The sequence below is a fragment of the Carassius auratus genome, chromosome 4 (genome assembly GCF_003368295.1).
Source record: "Carassius auratus strain Wakin chromosome 4, ASM336829v1, whole genome shotgun sequence".
NCBI classification, from domain to species: Eukaryota; Metazoa; Chordata; class Actinopteri; order Cypriniformes; family Cyprinidae; genus Carassius; species Carassius auratus.
Window position 1 is genome coordinate 20,911,692 of NC_039246.1, and position 18,756 is coordinate 20,930,447.

General features: G+C 39.7%; 1 protein-coding gene across 12 annotated transcripts in view; it reads right to left on the minus strand.

The window, feature by feature from the left end:
* LOC113062168 (neuron navigator 3) overlaps positions 1-18,756 on the minus strand; it is a 164,017-nt gene that overhangs the window by 137,146 nt on the left and 8,115 nt on the right. For 3 of the 12 annotated variants that reach the window (XM_026231844.1, XM_026231820.1, XM_026231836.1), the window contains exon 1: positions 2,966-3,512. The exons of 1 other annotated variant lie outside the window; for it this stretch is intronic. In XM_026231844.1, coding sequence (XP_026087629.1) covers positions 2,966-3,241 — 276 coding nt within the window. In that variant the 5' untranslated portion in view covers positions 3,242-3,512. Of the gene's footprint in view, positions 1-2,965; positions 3,513-18,756 lie in introns of those variants that run through there. 8 more of the 12 variants (XM_026231853.1, XM_026231891.1, XM_026231805.1 and 5 more) reach the window with 5 other exon arrangements.

The following is an 18,756-nucleotide window of genomic DNA, read 5'->3' on the forward strand; positions in this document are numbered from 1 at the left end:
AAATATCCTCCTTTTGTTAGAAAGTCATACAGGTTTTAAACTACTGTATTTCCCTAGATACAAAAAAGAATTTGCAACTGCAAGGTCTGATTTTAAGGGAGTCTGCTTTTCACTGAATAGTTAAACTGTCAACAAAAATGAGAGGTGTAAATATAGCAGCCTAATTGCATTTTATTGTTGACAATCCAGTTTTGACAGTTTAGAGCATCTGGGGCTTTTCACATAACTTTAATCCAAAAGACAATACATACACCACAACAAAAGCATTAAAGATTTGCACAGGGCAAAAGACCCATGTTTTTCTTAGAATGGGATTTTGTCATACTTCTACACTGGATGCTAGAACAACATCTCAGACAAACCTCAATTTCCACATGCAGTATAGAAGACTGTCTTAACCACCCCATATGCATTCAAAGCCAAGCACTCAAAGAAAGATTTTCAAAAAGCTGTTGGGATAATAAATAATGCAATAAATATGAGTAATAAAATATAACAGATGGATATATCTCAACAAAACATTTCTGGATCATTATTTTTGGATCTATATCAACAGCTGTTTTATTTGATGATCTAAACACAACAAAAAGTGCTTGCTCTGAACAAGAAGAGCATTTTTGCCTTGTATAACAGTGAACAGCACCCTGTGTAGTCATTTCATTTTCAATTCAGTTGTTAAGTCAAGTGCGCGGAATGCAGTGCAACGGAAGCTGAATTAGAGTACTGTTCTGATTTCCATTTACTGTACTAGAGTTGTTTAACACAGAACTTTGCTAATTAAAATACCCTGTTGTTTCCTACTTATTCTTATGTATTTTCTCTCTCCAAGCCTTCCAAACACACCTCACTGCCCTTGCTCTCAGGAGTAAAAAAAGTGTATAAAGTCAGCTATAATCACCAACGAGACCAACCATATAGTTCCTGTTTACTACGAGATATTGCACTTTTGTCCTTTTTTACACTTTCTAACACTGTCATGAGATGAGGCCCTTGCACACTGTAAATGTGACTCCTGTGGATGGCTTCTCTTACAGGCATCCACAAGTGTTTCTACAGCACACTCACAGTCTATCTACACATTAGCCATGAAGTTGTTCCGTGGGTTTACTTTAAGTCTTGCTCTGCAGAGCTTTTGTTTGTTTGGAAACTTGATAAATTGCACCGGCGGATCACAACACCGCCAGCTGCGCAGTAGACTGATGTCCTTGAATGCAAAGTTTGTCATGAGTTTGTTGTCCCGCCACACGATTCAAATCAAACTGGAGCCGCATAAAGCCTGTGTCAACACCAAACAAGGTGAACATGCTGCCCTCTGTGGGAATGACTACAAACACGTCCAAACAGGCAAATCCACATATACTGAATGAATGCACTCTGACATGCCATTGGATTATGATATTCACTAGCCCCACCAAAACTAGGCTGTCAGGAGAAAGTAAGTACTCCCTCAGGCTTTTCAGCCCTTTCAAAGTGAGTTGAAAGACCTGAGTGGACAAGCCCACATTAGGACTAATTGTTCCCCTGTGATCAGTCAGGAAGGGACAGGTTGGACATTTCTTTTTATTTAAGGAGACAGAAAAACATTTTTACAAAAATCAGTCACATGACATACAATAACATTATTAAAATTCAAATATAGTGCTTGCTCTGTTGAGCTTTATGACTAGTCTTAACATTCTCACTAAATTTTTAACAGGAAACTAAAGTGAAAAGACAAGTATAGTCTTTCTTCTCACTAAAGGGCATGACACTTGAGTGAACAGTGTCTTAGGTCAAAGAACACTGAGTTAATAATAAAACACACTTCCCTTCTTTCTTGGCCCCGCTGCCCTGCAGCAACCCCGAACATGCTTGTGACCGCTGCACCAGAAACCCTGCTTAGTCAACCACAACCCTGCTTTGAAGTTAGCACACACTTCCTGCAGGTTGCAAGAAAATACCGCCTTTTAGGATCTGAAAATGAAGGGTCTACAAAATCTCAAACGAATCTGCTTGGCGGGATTTTTTGAAAGATTCTCACTTCCTTCATTCAAAAGCACCCCGCCTTCATTCTGTCTCCGCTCTGGTTTCCAGCCAAATGTATGAAAATTACTTTCAGAAACCTTGGCATGCTTTTGTTTTGAATGGGAAGGAGTTCAGTGCAATCCATACTTCTCTATCATTTGCTAGCAACTGTGCTTTTTTCAATAAAGAGATGCCTGAGAAAAGAGCAGTAGAGCAGGGGGGAGACACCAACCATCTATCTGTAACGGAGCACCACACGTGGGGGATAGGAAGTTAGTGTTCTGCGCCGCTCCACTACACACAAGGGTTTCTCAAGGTGGCCGAATCTCCCCTGCAAGTACAACTGCCCTCATGCTTCATTTCACAGATAGAGATCTTAATAGCCCCAGAATAACTACTGCAACAGCCAGTTCCCAAAATGGAAGTATCAGCCACATGAATGACATGGTTTGTAATGATAAACTAGTCATGCTAAAGCAGTACACAGTTCAGCAGTGCGAGTTTTCCTGCAGATATTAAAGGGATAGTTCAGTCATAAAGTCAAATTCTGTCATTATTATGTCACTCTCATTTTGTATGACATAGGTAATTAATTCTATAGTTAAAAAATAATAATTGTATAACTTCGTTTGGAATGAAATGAAGGTGAGTAAATAACATAATTTTCATTTTTGGAAATAAATGAATACATCCAAATTTATAAATATGCACAACACCTTAACTGCTACCACATAGAATACAAATGTCTAGACATGACAGATCTATGGCACCTGCTAAAATTTTGCAGCGGTGAACCGGGCATCTAGCTGTTCTATTTCCAAACATGCATGAAATCATAATTCCACAAGACGAGTTACCAGCTTGAGGCAACATGAGAGCCACCTGTAGAGCGAATCAGAACCTGCTCCAAACACCAACCCAAACACAGCACATTTTAAATGCCATCATCAGTCTCACTGACCTTGCAGATCTTGCTCTCCTCTGCCTCTCTGCTACTACGTGCCAAAGCTGTGGCTGGAGCCGGGACCAAGCTTGACCTCCTATCATGGATCTCCGTCTTGAGTGACAGCTGACAGGAGAGCAAAGAAGATTCCGTGACTCTGAGCTCCGAGCTCCTGGGTGAGAGTCCATGTGCCATGCTGCTTCTCCCAGGATTGGGGATGGGCAGTGCAGTGTGGATGGGTTTGGACCCCACAGCCGGCTGCCGGAGTTTCGATGCAATGCCAACTACCGGCATAATCCCTCAGAGTGCAAGTCGGAGAGAGAAATAAGGAGGGGAAAAAGTGGAGGAGCTCTCTCTTGTGGTTTTCTCCCACGAGAGAGAGAGAGAGAGAGAGAGAGAGAGAGCCCTGGATCTGCTCTTGACGTCTGGCAGGGACTGTCAGATGTGGGAGGGGGCGAATGGTCTCTTAGAGAGTGCTGCTAGCGGGAGAGAGCGCAGACACGCTCATTCTGTTGCCGACAGCGTGTGCTGCTCTCAGTAACTGAGAAGGCTCCTCCACTACACATTATCCCCTCCTCCTCTCTCTCTCTTCCACTCCTCCTCTGACAGAGTGCCACTACACAACCAAACAGCTCTCGGGGGCGTGAACTTCCCTGGAAGGTAACCACCACTCTGCTCTCCTCACTGTCTGATTACCCAGACCTGAGTCTCTCTCACATGCACACACATGGATCTAACTCTCTGGTTCCTCCTCTGTCATTTGAAGAACATTCCACAGCAACACGTCACACTCCGAATGAAACTGTCAAAACAGTCTCTCAGTAACCCAGCTTAGTTTGGTGGACATAGACACCTCGCACTGGCTGCAGTTGGAACAACTGGATCCTGTGATGAAAGAATGAGTGCAAAAAGAACACTCCAAAGACAGGGGAAACGTCTAAGGTTGTTTGGAGTGAAAGTAAGTCTGTATATATGTGATGTCCAACACAAACAGATATTGGAGAATGTCTATTCTTTTTAATCCCGGAAACAATCCACATTAAAGTTGTTTGTCTGGTTCCCTGGATTTAGCTGCCAAACTCCAAATCGCTGGGTCTAGTTTCCTTTTTTTTTTGTGCTGTCAACTTTACTTTCACTCTCATCTCATCTATCATCCCCACCCAGTTAATGGAAACAGTTGGTGAAGAATCAGAAAGACAGGAAGGCTCGGAGAAGGTGGACTGACAACAAAATTTGTGTTAGACAGTTTGCACAAATTTGTGGCGGGTGAAGAGAGGAACCTGAGAGTGGCGCTGACAACACTGGCACTGACCTCCCTGCTAATTCATGTCAAATAAATAATCAGGGCATTTTCTTGTGTTTAGCCCAGGAGATACGATTCATTTCACATGAACAGAGGACAGACAAATGATCATTGAACAGTCTGTCATTTTGTACCTGGCAAAATGCCTGCATACATGGATTTTCAACTGTGGAGTGGAACTGAGCAGCCCTTGATGTATTAAAGCCTTTATTAAGTGGGCAAAATATGACATGTACCATGGTTTTTAACAGCCGTTAGCCCGGTGTGAGACTTGAAAGGGAGTGAAAGTTTTATATGGAAAGAGCTCATCTGGTTCAGTTTAAAAGCAGGGATGTGTGGAGGAACAGCAAGGATTTCCACCACATCGGAACACTTTAACACTGCAACGTCCAGTTCCTAAGCCTACACTGAGCACCTAAAGTTTATTTAATACCTCAAGGGATAGACTCAACACTCACAAAACTAAGCCTATGTGTATGTCTGTTTGGTATATTTAGAATCAAGTGCATTTAATGAGATGACGAACATGTTCCTCCTTCATTAACATCATGTTTTACTGCAGAGTGCATTCCAACGATTTTGCAAAGCAATGAATGACACCTATACCTTCAACCTGAGAAAATTATATACAATTATATATTGAAAGAAACTGCTGCGATTTACTCTTCAGTATTCCAGGTGCTCAGAGAATTCAACACAACAGTGAAGCAGGAATTACATTTTCATGTCTTCCGTGTAGAGTTCACCAAGCCACTCCGGAAAGCACTGCTGAATGCTGTACTTCCAGCTACCTGTGTTTTCCGAAGGCGCTGCGGTGAAGCTGAGCTAAAAATCGGCCACTAACTGCCTTGGAGAAGCCAAAGTCAACAGGAGCAGAGCAACCTCCAGGTTCAGTTCCATCTGAGCTCGGTAGGTCATGGCTAGTATGCTGTTAAGACATTCGGCAGCATTTCTCCACATCAGAGTCCATACTCTTAACGGGCTGGTTAAGCGGGGACAAAGATCATAAAACATGATTTGGATGTTGATGGGAATGACAGCAATATTGTTGTTGATGCCGCAGGGCGATGATGGTAATCATAGAGTTCGCTCCCTCGGGCTTGTCTAGTGAAGCACAGTTGACAACTGTGGCCTGTACCTCTGAAGTACCATAATTCCTAAAACAAACAATGCTTCTTATGAGACTGGCCATGGGCAATGCTCTTTGGAAGAGGCCAGGAGCCCTGACAAGAGCTAAATTTATAGCCTTAATCTCTATTTCTGAATGTGGGCTCAGCAGAGTTGCTCAATTCTAGGTAGCCTCCAAAGCCGCAGTGGAGTATCTTGTGGCAGGGAAAAAGGGCATTCCAACAGGACCGGGGGAAGGGGTGGGCTGAGGGAGAAACCTCAAGATTTTCGGGTTGGGGGAGAATTATGGAACACGCAAAAGCCACAGCCCGAGAGAGGAAATAGGAACTCAGCAACTCAAGACTCAAACCTCCTGGCCAAGCATCATAGTGTGTGATTAAGTCAACTTGCTGCTTTCCACGAAAGAGCACGAAAGTAAATCTGCTGCTGTGTTTGCTGAGATACTCTCTTTTCTTTCTGTCTGATAAAAGCAGGGGTTCAGCATTATACAATGAGCCCAGGCATGCATTGGGAAATCACCAGCTGACTCGCTCCCAGTTGCCACATTCATCCATGAATCGGAATATTGTGAGAGGCCTGAAGCTTTGCACTGACCGTTTGCAGAAAAATAAATACCAGGCAGAACCAAAGCAGTGGTTCCTGATTATACGGAACATCCCTGTGTGGGACCTGACGTCAGAGAGTGGCCTGCGCTCTCTGTGAAAACAAGCAGGGAGGGAGAGATGGTAGAAAGAGAGACTGAAAAAGAGAACGAGAGAGGGGTTGACCCTCTTGCATCCCCTCTGGACCCTCCCCTGTCAAAACAAATCCCTTGAGAGGCTGATAGTCACGCACCTGGTCCCCACCACAAGCACATGCTTATCTCGCCTCTGCATATAGGATGTCATGGAAATGAAAACACACACAGGGTGCTGGAGTCATGGATTCCTACTCCCCAGTCAACCTTTGATGCCCTCAATGGGCTCTCACCCTCTGCCTGATGGGCTACAGGTTCTAGAGATAAGCTTTATATGGCACTATGATGGCATTCATTTTTCATCATTAGCATCAGAAGAGTGCTTCTTAAGATTCTCTTACCATGCTAATCCTCAAGAAGACTTCTAGTCTGGAGTGAATCATAGAGTATCAAGACATGACAAGGGTTAGAGGTGATGGAAGAACATCTCTTCAATTTATTATTCGTCGTTTCTTCTTTGTATTGAAGTCTTGAGCCCTTAAGGCCACCATGATGGAGACAAGTAGTGAAACAGATTGAAACAATTCATTTTAGTGGGAGCAATTGCACTCTATTTCGGATTCAAAGGGGTGGGAACAAATGGAATGTGAACTATCCTTTTTTCAGGCGGCCAAACTTATAAACACGCATTTAACAAAAATGTCAAAGAAATTCCAGCTGCCCGGAGAACATGTTTGGAGCGGGTGGCTTGGCCACAACCCAAATAGGAGTGGGTGGAAACAACACTACATTGAATCAAGGCTGCATCCTGCTTCCCAACAGGAAATCTTCTACTTTCACCCCAAAACAGTGCTGCCACTGTCCTTATTTGCGGTGAATTTTGTCTACAACAATCAAACCTCAAAACCTGCTAAGTAATCAAGGGTCAATGACATATAACCATGCATTTGATAAAAATAAATAAATATATATATATATATATATATATATATATATATATATATATATATATATATATATATATAAACTGGTATAGCACCTGTGCCAAAATCCAAAGTCTCAGCAATGAACTCTTTTCAATTTTGTTGGTTTTATGTAGCTTAACACACTTTTATACCATATTAAATAAAAGCTTACATTTAGATTTAGATTATTTTAAGGAGAGTTAAATAAGTCAAGTTAAACAACTATATCATACATGTAAGTATACACATCTTAATCACTACTTTTTCTAATAAACCACAATGGTCCAATCATTCTTTTAACAATGTTAAATTCCTCATTATGATTTTATGACTGCTGTATTCCCTTTCGACTACTAAATTGAATTCTTCAAAAAATATACTCAGGTCATTGTAAATTATATAAAACATAAGTGCACAATAATATAATAAAGCCATTCAGACCATACTCCAGATTCTGTGCAATTTCTTTTAGATAACAATTATGGTCTTCCCCTATCAGTCCGCATGTATTGGTATCTCCCTCTGTTTATTTCTGGTGCCAGATTTTGACTCTTTCTAAACATTTTACAGCTGGTTTTGATAAAACTCAAGCAGGGAACCAGTGCCTTACCATTCAGAACAATAAGCGAAAGACAGGGATGCACAGTAACTATAAATGTGTCTATTGTGGCCTAAAAATAACATGAAAAGGGAGGTCAGCCATCATTCCGGACAAGAGAAAGAGGCCACCGGGCTCAGTCCCAACTAAAGATCCCAGCAGAATAACACTAACATGCACAATAGTAGATCAGTGAACACTCAGCTGCCCAGGAGTCAGCAGTTATGTAGCCAAGGTCAGGATAACAAACATAGACAAACTGTTAAAGGTCCGGTCCTCTATGAGACTGACTGAGAGATTATTGGGTCCAGAAATGTGCACACCAGACATTGTGAAAATTAGATGGAAAGCTATGTAAATAAAAACACACTGATACTGTAGATCATTCAGAGAGAGCAGAAATGCTGCTGTAATGCTTCTCTGAGGCTCAATATCAAGCCCAGAGCCGGACAGTAATGGAGTACATTTACTTGAGTACAGTACTTAAGTAAAATTTTGAGGGATCTGTACTTGAGTATCATTTTTGGGGAGCACTCATGACTTTACTCAAGTACATTTGAGAGGCAAATATTTCACTCTTTACTGCGCTACATTTCTATCCATGACTGTAAGTACCCGTTACTTCTTCAGCCCCGTCCACAAAGAGCTTACCCCAATACGATCTCTTTTTTTTCTCGTCTCAAGAAATATTCGCGTCCACACAAAGCCACAAAACGATGTAGTATACATGTCAGACCAACATGTGGCGCTGTAATTCTGCCACAGAGATAAACTTAAAACGGAGAAGAAGACATGGCCTACGCGTACACGCTTGATAAACCTTTGAACAATAATGTTAGTTAATAAAAAGACATTCGTTCAGTGTTTGTTCGTGTTTTTTGTTGCTGTTATGGGATGTAGCGGTGTCTGACTAGGGGCGAGACGTGGGCTGATGACGTCATCGTTTCAGAAAATATACGGATTCACCATCCAGATGATAACGCAAAGGCAGCATTTTCAAATTTATCAACTTCGGCCCACGGTTTAAAAAAAAATCGGTTTCACTCTCCCAAAACGCCGGATCCATGTGGACGAAACGCCTATTGTTAGCCAAAAAGGCCACGACTTTGGGCATTTGCATCTGCTTTGTTCTTGAGTATGCAGTGTGTTTAACACAGTCAGGTTCAAATGTGGGTGCAAAAAATCCATTAAAACTCTGGCAGAGGTTTGTCAGAGCGTTGACATTGTGCTATTGCCTTGTGGGCAAGTGAGAAATGTTAAATAAAGCAACATGGTAAAAAGATGAAAAAGACTTGATTTTATTTTCATTTCCTTTTACATTCTCCAAGGTTTTAACATTAACATTTTTCATAACTCCATGTAGGACGTTTCTGTACATAAATGTAAGCACTGTGGCAGTAGAAATGCAATATTTAGAAAATTTACTATTGTACTCTTGATACTCAAGTACTTTTAAAAACAAGTATTTCAGTACTTTTACTTAAGTAGACATCTGACTGTAGTACTTGTACTTGAGTAAAATTTAGCAAGGGGTATCTGTACTTTTACTCAAGTAATGAAGCTGTGTACTCTGTCCGCCTCTGATCAAACCCTAACATATTACATCGGCACACACACAGCTGGCTCATCAGTAAATAGTCTAGTCTTTTCACATCAACACTAACACACCAGCCTGCATTCCGAGGTGGCTTATCCTGGCACAAGTTTCTTTTAACAAACAGCATGGAGTCACAGCCATCCAATGCCTTACAGGGTAAAAGCATTTACCAAAGCCAAGGATGGGTGGCTGACAAACGACAGCTAAACCTAGCCTCATATAGTAATATAAAAGAAAAAAGGTTACAAACTTCAGCACTGAGTCATTAAAGTGCAATTTAATAATAGTAATAATAATAATAATTCCTTACATTCATACAGCACTTTTCTGGGCACTCAAAGCACTTACAGAAGGTGTGGGGGAGGGGTGATCTCCTACTACTAATTAATTAATTAATAAAAAAAATAAAAATCAGGTGGTCAGTTAATCACAATAATTATATATATATATATATATATATATATATATATATATATATATATATATATATATATATATATATATATATATATATATATATATATATATATATATATATTAGTTTCATTTAAAACTATGGTTACTTTGAATATTGTTTCTGGTGCAAAAATTCTTATTAGTATGCTTTAATGGGGGGAAATGCTATGAATAAAAAGGGCCTCTGATGCATGACATGTCTATACATTTTGGAGCCTTCAGGTTGTGTTTAGAGCACACTCTCCCACTATGTAAACAGGTCTGTTGCATCTGTTTTTATTTTAAACATTCTTTTACACTAGACCCCCCCCCCCCAAGAATCATTATAGTGTTTGCTGTGGAAATCAACATGTGTGCCTTGTAAATAGCATTCAGTCTCACAGTTTCTCCATCCGATAAACATACAGTGCTGTCACCTGTGGCTGCATCTCCTGCTCATTACAGATCGCTCATAACACTGGAGCTGTGCTCCCAGAGAGAGAGATTCTGATTAAAGGCTCTGCAAATGAGCCCGTGCTCCTGTGGTACTCTGCTATCAGTTCCTTGCACCAGCCTAAGCTCCGCAGCACCAGATGTGGAGACACTGGGTCATTACTGGAGGCCTCCCATGTGGTACGTGCTAACTGTCTTCCAGCTCATTACATGGAAAAGCTCATTGGAAGTCGTGGCTTAGGGTTGTGGGTTCGAATCTCATGCCGGCAATTCCACGACATAGGTGCCCTTGAGCAAGGCACTGAACCCCTTCACCACTGAACCACTTCAGGCCTACGAGAGGCTGGTCTAAGCCTTAGACGGCACACACACAGACATTTAAGAACCAAGTGATGTGTACCCTGTTGAAAAAAAAGCCTGTTCCTGCCAGGCTTCTTGACAAGTTAAACATCAAAGATTGTGCTGGTCGACCAACTGTAGCAGCTAAATCTTGCTGGTGAACAGCCTCACTTAAAGGGGTCATATGATACTGAATTTGAAAAAAGGAAATGGGTTGTTCAATACAGAGTTTATACCACTGTTTGTCTAGCTTCCTGTTTGTCTTCAACAAATTTGGGCAGGTGCTGTCCTACAGCACTATAGGAACATCATACAAACGTTTTCCCCCATCAGTTTTGATACAAACAGAATCAGGTTGGCATATCCAGAAGGCCAACTACATACAATATGAGCATATAAAAGACTGTGTATATTTAATGGAAGTGCTGATATTCATCTGCAGAGTGAATTATCCCTCTTTACTCCATCCCTCATTTACAGATAGGTATAAGAGGTTGTAGAGTCAGCACTTTGTCCCATGTATGTGAGCGTGCTGAAAGCTTAATGGTGCTTTGCCCACACCGCTTGTGCAGATCAGAGCTTAGCGTGTGTTTGAGCAGAGAGCACGACTCTTTCATCTGCAGCGGTGTTTACGATGGGCCTCTGCTCTGTGTAATCATCAACTCTGAAAGACTTAAAGAGAAACTTAAAATGCCCAAGTGGCTGCGATGCGAGAAGAAAGGCCCCTTTAATGGATTCTGACTCATTAGCAACGAGATACTGTATTTACATCATGTGCATTATCCTCTATTACTAATCACCCACGCACACAGATCACAGCTCTGAAAAAACACTTCTCCGCTAAAGCTATTCAAACGTCAGATTCACTAAGATTATGGGATTTTGTTCTTTTGAACTTCTTTTACATTTTAGCGCAGAGGCAGAGGGCAAATTTAGCTCCGTGACTGTTAAGTAGGGTTGGGTATCGATTGGGTTTTTTACGATACCAGTGCCATATCAATACTTTTAAAACGATACCGGTGCCTGAACTGAAGCCACAAAAAAATCTGGGTAACATTAAAAATATTTTTAAAAAATCCATACCATTCACATGCTCCTTGGATGCTCTCAATTCCCAAGCTTCCCTTACTCTAAGGCTAATAAATGTATTTCCCGATCTGGGTCATTATTTAATACAAAACCAGACATAATGTTTCTACTGTATCTCTGCCAATCACTGTGATATTTAGTTAAGATGAGTGCTGTCTGTCACTGTCTATAACCAGTTCTGCAAAAGTCTATGAGCCATAAGTCTTATAAGCCAGTTATTTATATATTTTGCTGTAGTTTGTCAGTAGACACTAAATCCAGAAGAACTGTAGAAACGTCTTCAAGACATTTTAAGAAACTTGCTTCCAAAGCTACAGTACTGTGAGAAGTTTTATGCACTTGTGTAAATATGCTGTAAAGTATGCTTTCAAAAATATATCACAGTTCTTCTGGATTTAGTTTGCCTCAGTTTCATCTGTTTCTTCATTTAATCACAGACAGATTCGATGATGGTGAGATCAGATCTCCATGTGGAGCACCGGGTGTTGTCAGACTGCTTGTGCATTAAAAAAAATCTCACTAGATTATTATTAAAATTAATGGCAAAGTTAATGTTTGGAAATGTAAACTGATATTTTCTACTGACACACTACAGCAAAATATATAAATAACTGGCCGAACACCATTCTTTGAGGTGAAAATACTAAAGTGCCTACGGATTTTGAAAGATGGGGAAGAGACAGGTCTGCCGCCGCTTTCATATGAAATTTAAGGGGACTGACTCTGAGGTGATTGCAAATTTGTGTACAATTTATGGAGCTAAATTCTATAGCCCCACTAAAAATACCTAGCGACGCCCATGCTTCTTGCATACATTTTGGAGAACCAGGACAAATATTTCAATTGATCACTCAGACATTTAAGAGGCACCGAAATGAGGCATGTCGAAATGAACATGGTTCGGTTACATAGGTACATATTACATAGGGTTTCAGTACCCAACCCTACTGTTGAAGCCATATATACTTCAAATGAAGTTCTTTTTTATTGATCTATTCAATGGCAAAGCAAAAGAACAAGAACAAATGAGGTGGTACATGCGTCCACTTAATGAAAAAGAAAGAATGATGCCGAGTTTGCCCTTTTTATTCAGCAAATGTGGAGCACAGATGAGTAAGTGCATTTTTTCATGCTTCAGAATGTGTACGCACGGTGTGACAATCTCTTGAAAAGGGTATCGCCATTTGTAAAAAAAAAAAAAAAAAAAAAAGGAATAAATGGGTACACACAGGTGCATTCTGTTTTTCTACCTGCATATAAGGCATGTAAACCTTCAAATTTCAAAACTGTATTTATTTTAGTATTCATTTTTTTTATATATAAAACTTTTTAAACTAGATTTTGTAAAATCCACATTCATCATTTTTGTTTTCTAACTTCACCAATACATTTTAACTGCATTTCCACACATTCAAATACAAACCGCAATTCTGTTTGTGACATCAAATCAAATTCAGTTACAAAGCAGTGTTATTTTAGTATTTTTTGTTAGTATTGTAAGCTTCAAACTTCAAAAACATATTTTTTTAAATATACTTCAATACATTTTTAAGGAAGCAATACTTTTTAGTTTAGTTTATTATTATTATTATTATTATTATTATTATTATTATTATTATTATTATATTTATATCCCATTATATTTTCAGCTTTATTTCAATTTCATGATTTTTAACAGTTTTTAACAATAACAACAACAATTGCCATTCTCAACTGAATTCTGAACGATGCACAACTAAATTTATCCAACTTGCTTCTCCCAAATAAAAAAGACAGTTTCAAGTATTGCCATCTACAGCACTCCATGCTATATGATATAAATTAAATGATCCATGAAATCAAGCTTGTGTACGACATGATGCATTCGTATATGTGGATAAAGAATGTTTCAGGCCTTCCTCTCAAAAAAGCCATCACAAAATTGTTCATCATTATTTGTGCACACATATAGTCAGTTTAGACCGTGAAACGACCATATAATACATTTAGAACTTATTCCCATTGTAATTCAAAAACTAATATGGAGGACTTCCATACAGTTTCTAGAAACTAGAATAAAATTGCTTTTGGGATAGGAAGTGGATCTTTGCTATCACAGAAGTACTGTAAGTATAATACTCAATATCCAGGTACACATTCTATTAATCTCACAATCAATCTTTAAGCAGAGAGTTGCCGAGCCTGTTTGCTTAACTCTTGGAACTGTGTATTACATGGGATGCTGTGTTTTCTAACAGTGGATGTATTGTGTTTGGCCAGGAAGCAGGTCCGGCCTCTGGAAGAGCGTCTAGCACTGTGTTAGGTTTGGCACGACAGTCTCACCTCCAACAACATATACAGATTGTCTTCGAGTTCCCACTCCCATTCTCCCCTTACACATGTACTCGTACACTTTAAACAAACTCTTTTTCCAGGGCTATTCCCAAACTCATTGGTGACATTGACAGGATGTAAACTAATATTTACTACAAGCTTATCAGACCTTAACTCGCCTCAAAATGGCAAGAACAACAGAGGGTTTTGGATTAAGGGCTCCGCAGGTAATATATCACAATCTGCTTAGACGTGTCAAACAGATAAAGCCATTAGACACAATAATACCCACAGCACCCAGTTTTAAGAACATGCCCACCGTCAGACCTCCACAGCCAAGCTGTGGCCTGGGAGACTCGGAGTTAAACTTCAGAGACCATGTGGCTAAGTAGTGTGGTGCTGAGAGGCGAAAGCACTCACTACATTTCTCTTCATTATGGCCTGCTGACGAAAACCAAATGGGAAGCTGGAACCGGCAGGAATCCAGAGCACGTGGTGCCCAATTAAGGGCCTGAGCAGGGAAAAGGGTATGGCATTGCCAGAGCATAAATAGCGGTGATAATCTGTGCCATGTCTGCCTTGTGAATGACCCAGCACTTCATCATTTAATGGGCGTTTCAACTAGTGTGTGGGGAGAGGCCTGAGAGAGGATGAGGGCCGTCTAATCCTGAGAGTACTTGTGCAGTGCGGCCCCTAGTGAGAAACTGGTGGGGGCCCGTAGCAGTTCAGTGGAACATAAGGACTGGAATTACAAAGGAAGAAATTATTTTGATTAATCCCTAATCCTTATTTTAAAAAAAGGTTGTGGTGAGGCACTCTGCAGTACTTATTATAGAAGTGAACGGGGACAATTTTATGGAGGATTTAAAAGCAAATCTTTAAAAGCAAAGTTCTGAATAAACTTCTTTATCATTTTCAGGGTTACTATCGTTAACTAAATCTATTTTATATGGTGGCCCAGTAGCGCCAAACACATAAAAATCTCCACAATACAACAGAATTGCCACAACACAACAAAATCACCACAACACACTGTGCAAAGGACTAATTTTGTGGTATTGTTGCTTCTGTTGCTGTTCTCTGTAAATGTATTTTTCTAAGAACCAATTTTTTTAACAGTCGCAAATCATTCTTATAGTAATTTCAACATCATGCAAGAATTGCTTTCAAATGAGCTTAACTAGCACTGAAATAAAACTATTCCTTTAACTGCGAGATTGTTTGGAACGATAAAATCCATTGATATCTGATTAGCATGTCACAAAAAGGTTCCTCTACATCCAAAGAAAGCTTTCCGAAGGAGACTTGAGTCATGCACACTGGGCTGACATCGCATTTGTCAGCCTGATTCAGTTTTTCCACACAACGACTAACATTTTCTTATTATGCAGAACTTTCCTGCTGTTTGTTTACATCAGTGCGGTGCGTAACACTGTGCGAGGTGATTGATAGTAGAAAAGCTTGGCTGGAGGAGAACAATCAGTTTTGTCTGTGTCTTCAAAAGAGCCGATGCATGCATTATCTCAACATCACAGAATACTCGGTCCGGCATGCAATTTGTAAAGTGCTTTCATCCAATGAGGAAAATTAGTCTGTCTGCGGGTCTAGACACAAGGTGATTGATCGAGTCAGATCATTTCGCAAACACGTCACGGCGTTCCCGCAGATTTAGGGTTTTCTCTTCCTACATCAGCTCATCAACCTCCCATCGTTTTAAACAAACCAGAATGTTCCCGATTTCGTTTTCTTGGCCTCAACAAATGCCCGGTAAGTAATTAGTCCCACTTTTGGGCTTTTCTTACTTATCTGGAAGGAATGTGGTAGAACTCGCTTCACATGTTTGGCTTCACTGATACGGCGGCTCCAGCAATGTTCTCCACTCAGCGACCCGGGCAAAATCAGTTGCGCTCCTTGTATTGTACGAGCTTATTCAAAGACCAGTTTTGTTCTCGATAAAAAGGTAGGCAAGATGCTTAAAGATCCTTCGCAAAAGCTACACTGTTTTCCATTAAGATTCACAGGCTCTGTCATAAGGCTGCGAATCCTTATTGGACTCGGTCTGCGAGCATAATGCCTCTGCTCTGCTGTGATATGATTTTCAACCCAAACAAATGCTGTCATGGCACATGTCAAGCGAGCAGACACAAAATGCTACAGACAAAGAGAGAGGCAGCTAGCTTACAGTTCAGGCCAAAATTGAGCCAAAGCAGCACCTTCTGAGCAAATGATGCTGTAAGAATTAATTCATACAGTTGTTGAGATCACATGGTGATGCCTCATGCCTGTGCTCTGAACTGAACTGTCAAATACAGATGTTTTAAAAATGCATCACTTGACAAATGACAAATTAGGCTGCTAGTTATTGCACAGTATCCCTGAATAGGGATGCACAATATATCACATAATGTCATTTATCAGTGCATATTAGATACATATCAACCAATATTGGTTATTCAACTGTGCATGCTCATTTTTTTTTGCCCATTTTAATTTTGCATTACCTTGTCTAGAGCTCAAAGTTATTCTTTAATAACACTAATAATTTAATAAAACTGCTTAATAATGTACAGATAAGATAACAAAATTAATATGTCAAAATCAATAAAAATAACTCACTGACTTCTTCTCCCCCGAGCAACCAGTTTAAACAAATTGCTGAAGGGTACAATATAGTGATAGTGGTATCAAATGAGTTTAACCAAAAACAGTATAATAATACATTATGAGAAATAAAGCAGTATGTGCAGTACATACTACAAAATTCATATACAAATGCATATACACGATATGTGAATAAACTTCTAACTGGCTTTGGCTATTTCAGCAACATTGATGACTAACAGATGCATAACATCAAGTATAGAGCCAAACATTTTTACTAAAATGAAGTATGTTTTCTGTTCCATTATGAATATGTCCCTCTGCGCAAAGCAAGGTCCATTAAGGTGTGGAAGAACTAGACATGAACCCCACTAAAGACCTAAAGATGAATTGGTATGGCGACTCTTCATCCCCTTCGCATGATTTCTTTGACACATTTTAGGATTCTTTTTGAATAATTTTTGTAAAACTTAAAATAAACCTCTGAGCCTCTGAATTGTAAGCAAGCACAATAGTTCTGGGCTCAAGACTGAAGGAAAAGTTTACCTAGAAGCCGTAATAGCAGCAAACAGAGCACCATCTTAATTTTAATCGCAGTGGTATTGAAATTAAATTCTCAATTGGATTATAAGAGTGTCCACATAATTGTGGTCAAATAGTGTTTTTTCAGATCTACTTGTGGGAGATTGTAGGGTAGAAAGCTTGTAGGGGTAGCTAAATGTTCTTGAATTAGGACCACGTCACACTGTGTTTGAGTTTGAACAGCCAGTGAGATCTCAGATTCAAAGGCAGGAGGCTCTCTGGGAAATACCCTGATCGCTCATCTGTGAAATTGCCACAGATATACAAGAAATCTCTGTTTTTCTTAATCTTAGAATGTTTATTTCATAGAAATCCTGCTGAGTGCCACATTTATATCGCATCATTAGCATTTTGAGCACTGCATACTCATACAAAAACAGATATATAAAAAAGGGGGAATTAAAAATGTAACATCAGCTTCATTCAGAAAAAGGGCTGCAAAAAATATAAATAAAATACTGTATATAAAAAGAAAGCCATGTACTGATGTTACATGAACAATTTTTATATACCAAAGACAAGCTGCAACACAGCCAAGTGCAAATGAAAGAAAAACACAAATACACTTAGACAAATGCACAAAACAACAAAAAGCCATGAATAAATGTATAAATCAGCTAAACACGGCTTGCAGAAAACCTCAAAAACAGTAAATGCAGGGTGAGAGAGAAGCCATAATTAGATCCACGTAATGATTTTCCTTAGTCGTTTGTAGTTTTCCTTCATTTTATTTCTTTTAACCCAGAGCAACATTCTTTGCACACCCACTTAAACATGAGGTCAGTGGGGAGCGCGGGCTTGGCCGGGCCTCATCAGTGGGAAAGAGCTTCTCTCAGCTTAATATCACTGGAGACGCTGAACAGGAGCATGGAGAAATACACTCGGCAGGCAGCTAATAGCAGAGGGGGGAAACACTCTTGGCAAATGCTAGCGAGATGCTCCGCTGAATGTTTGCACAAATGGGATTGCACCTACTAATTATGGTAACGGAGTGCACTTAAAGGCTGACGTATGGACAAACTGTTGTGGTTAGCTGGCATGGACGAAAGACCGAGGTCGTGAGGTTCCAGGACCAAGCCAAGGCTGCGTAACCCTTCTGGTGGTAATAGGCCTTATGGCCGACGTGATGAGCAGTATGTGAGAATATCACAAACCCTTTCAAGAACATGTCATGGTCATATTAAAAACCAAAAGAAATGAATCATTTTAAGTTCAACATGACACGTTGTGAAGTTATTTCCATAACAATTAAGATATATGTACATTTAGCTATATACTGCATTTTATTATTGTGAAAATACAATTGCAGCTATATATCTGCCAGAGCACTTTTAAACTACGCTGGTTTGGTATGCTATACAAAACAAAACAAAGATCTATTTTCTGTTATCTTCTGTTACTATAATTAAGATGACATCTTTTTCAAAACGCAATATTGAGCATCACTCGGAAATTAGGTGGTCAATTATTAACCTATAACAGATCAAATAAAATAAAGATTATATAATTTGGAGTACACTTACACAACAAATAAATATACAAAATACAATAAAAACTGAATGAATGAATGAATGAGCGAGCTTACTTTTTATATTTAAAAAACAACAACAACAACAACAACAAAAATCTAAAAAATGAACTGGTACATGGCCTTGACAGGTTTTGTGAAATTCACCCATATAGGAGAAGTAGACTGTAATGTCAACACATAAGGATAGTGCTCCACTGCA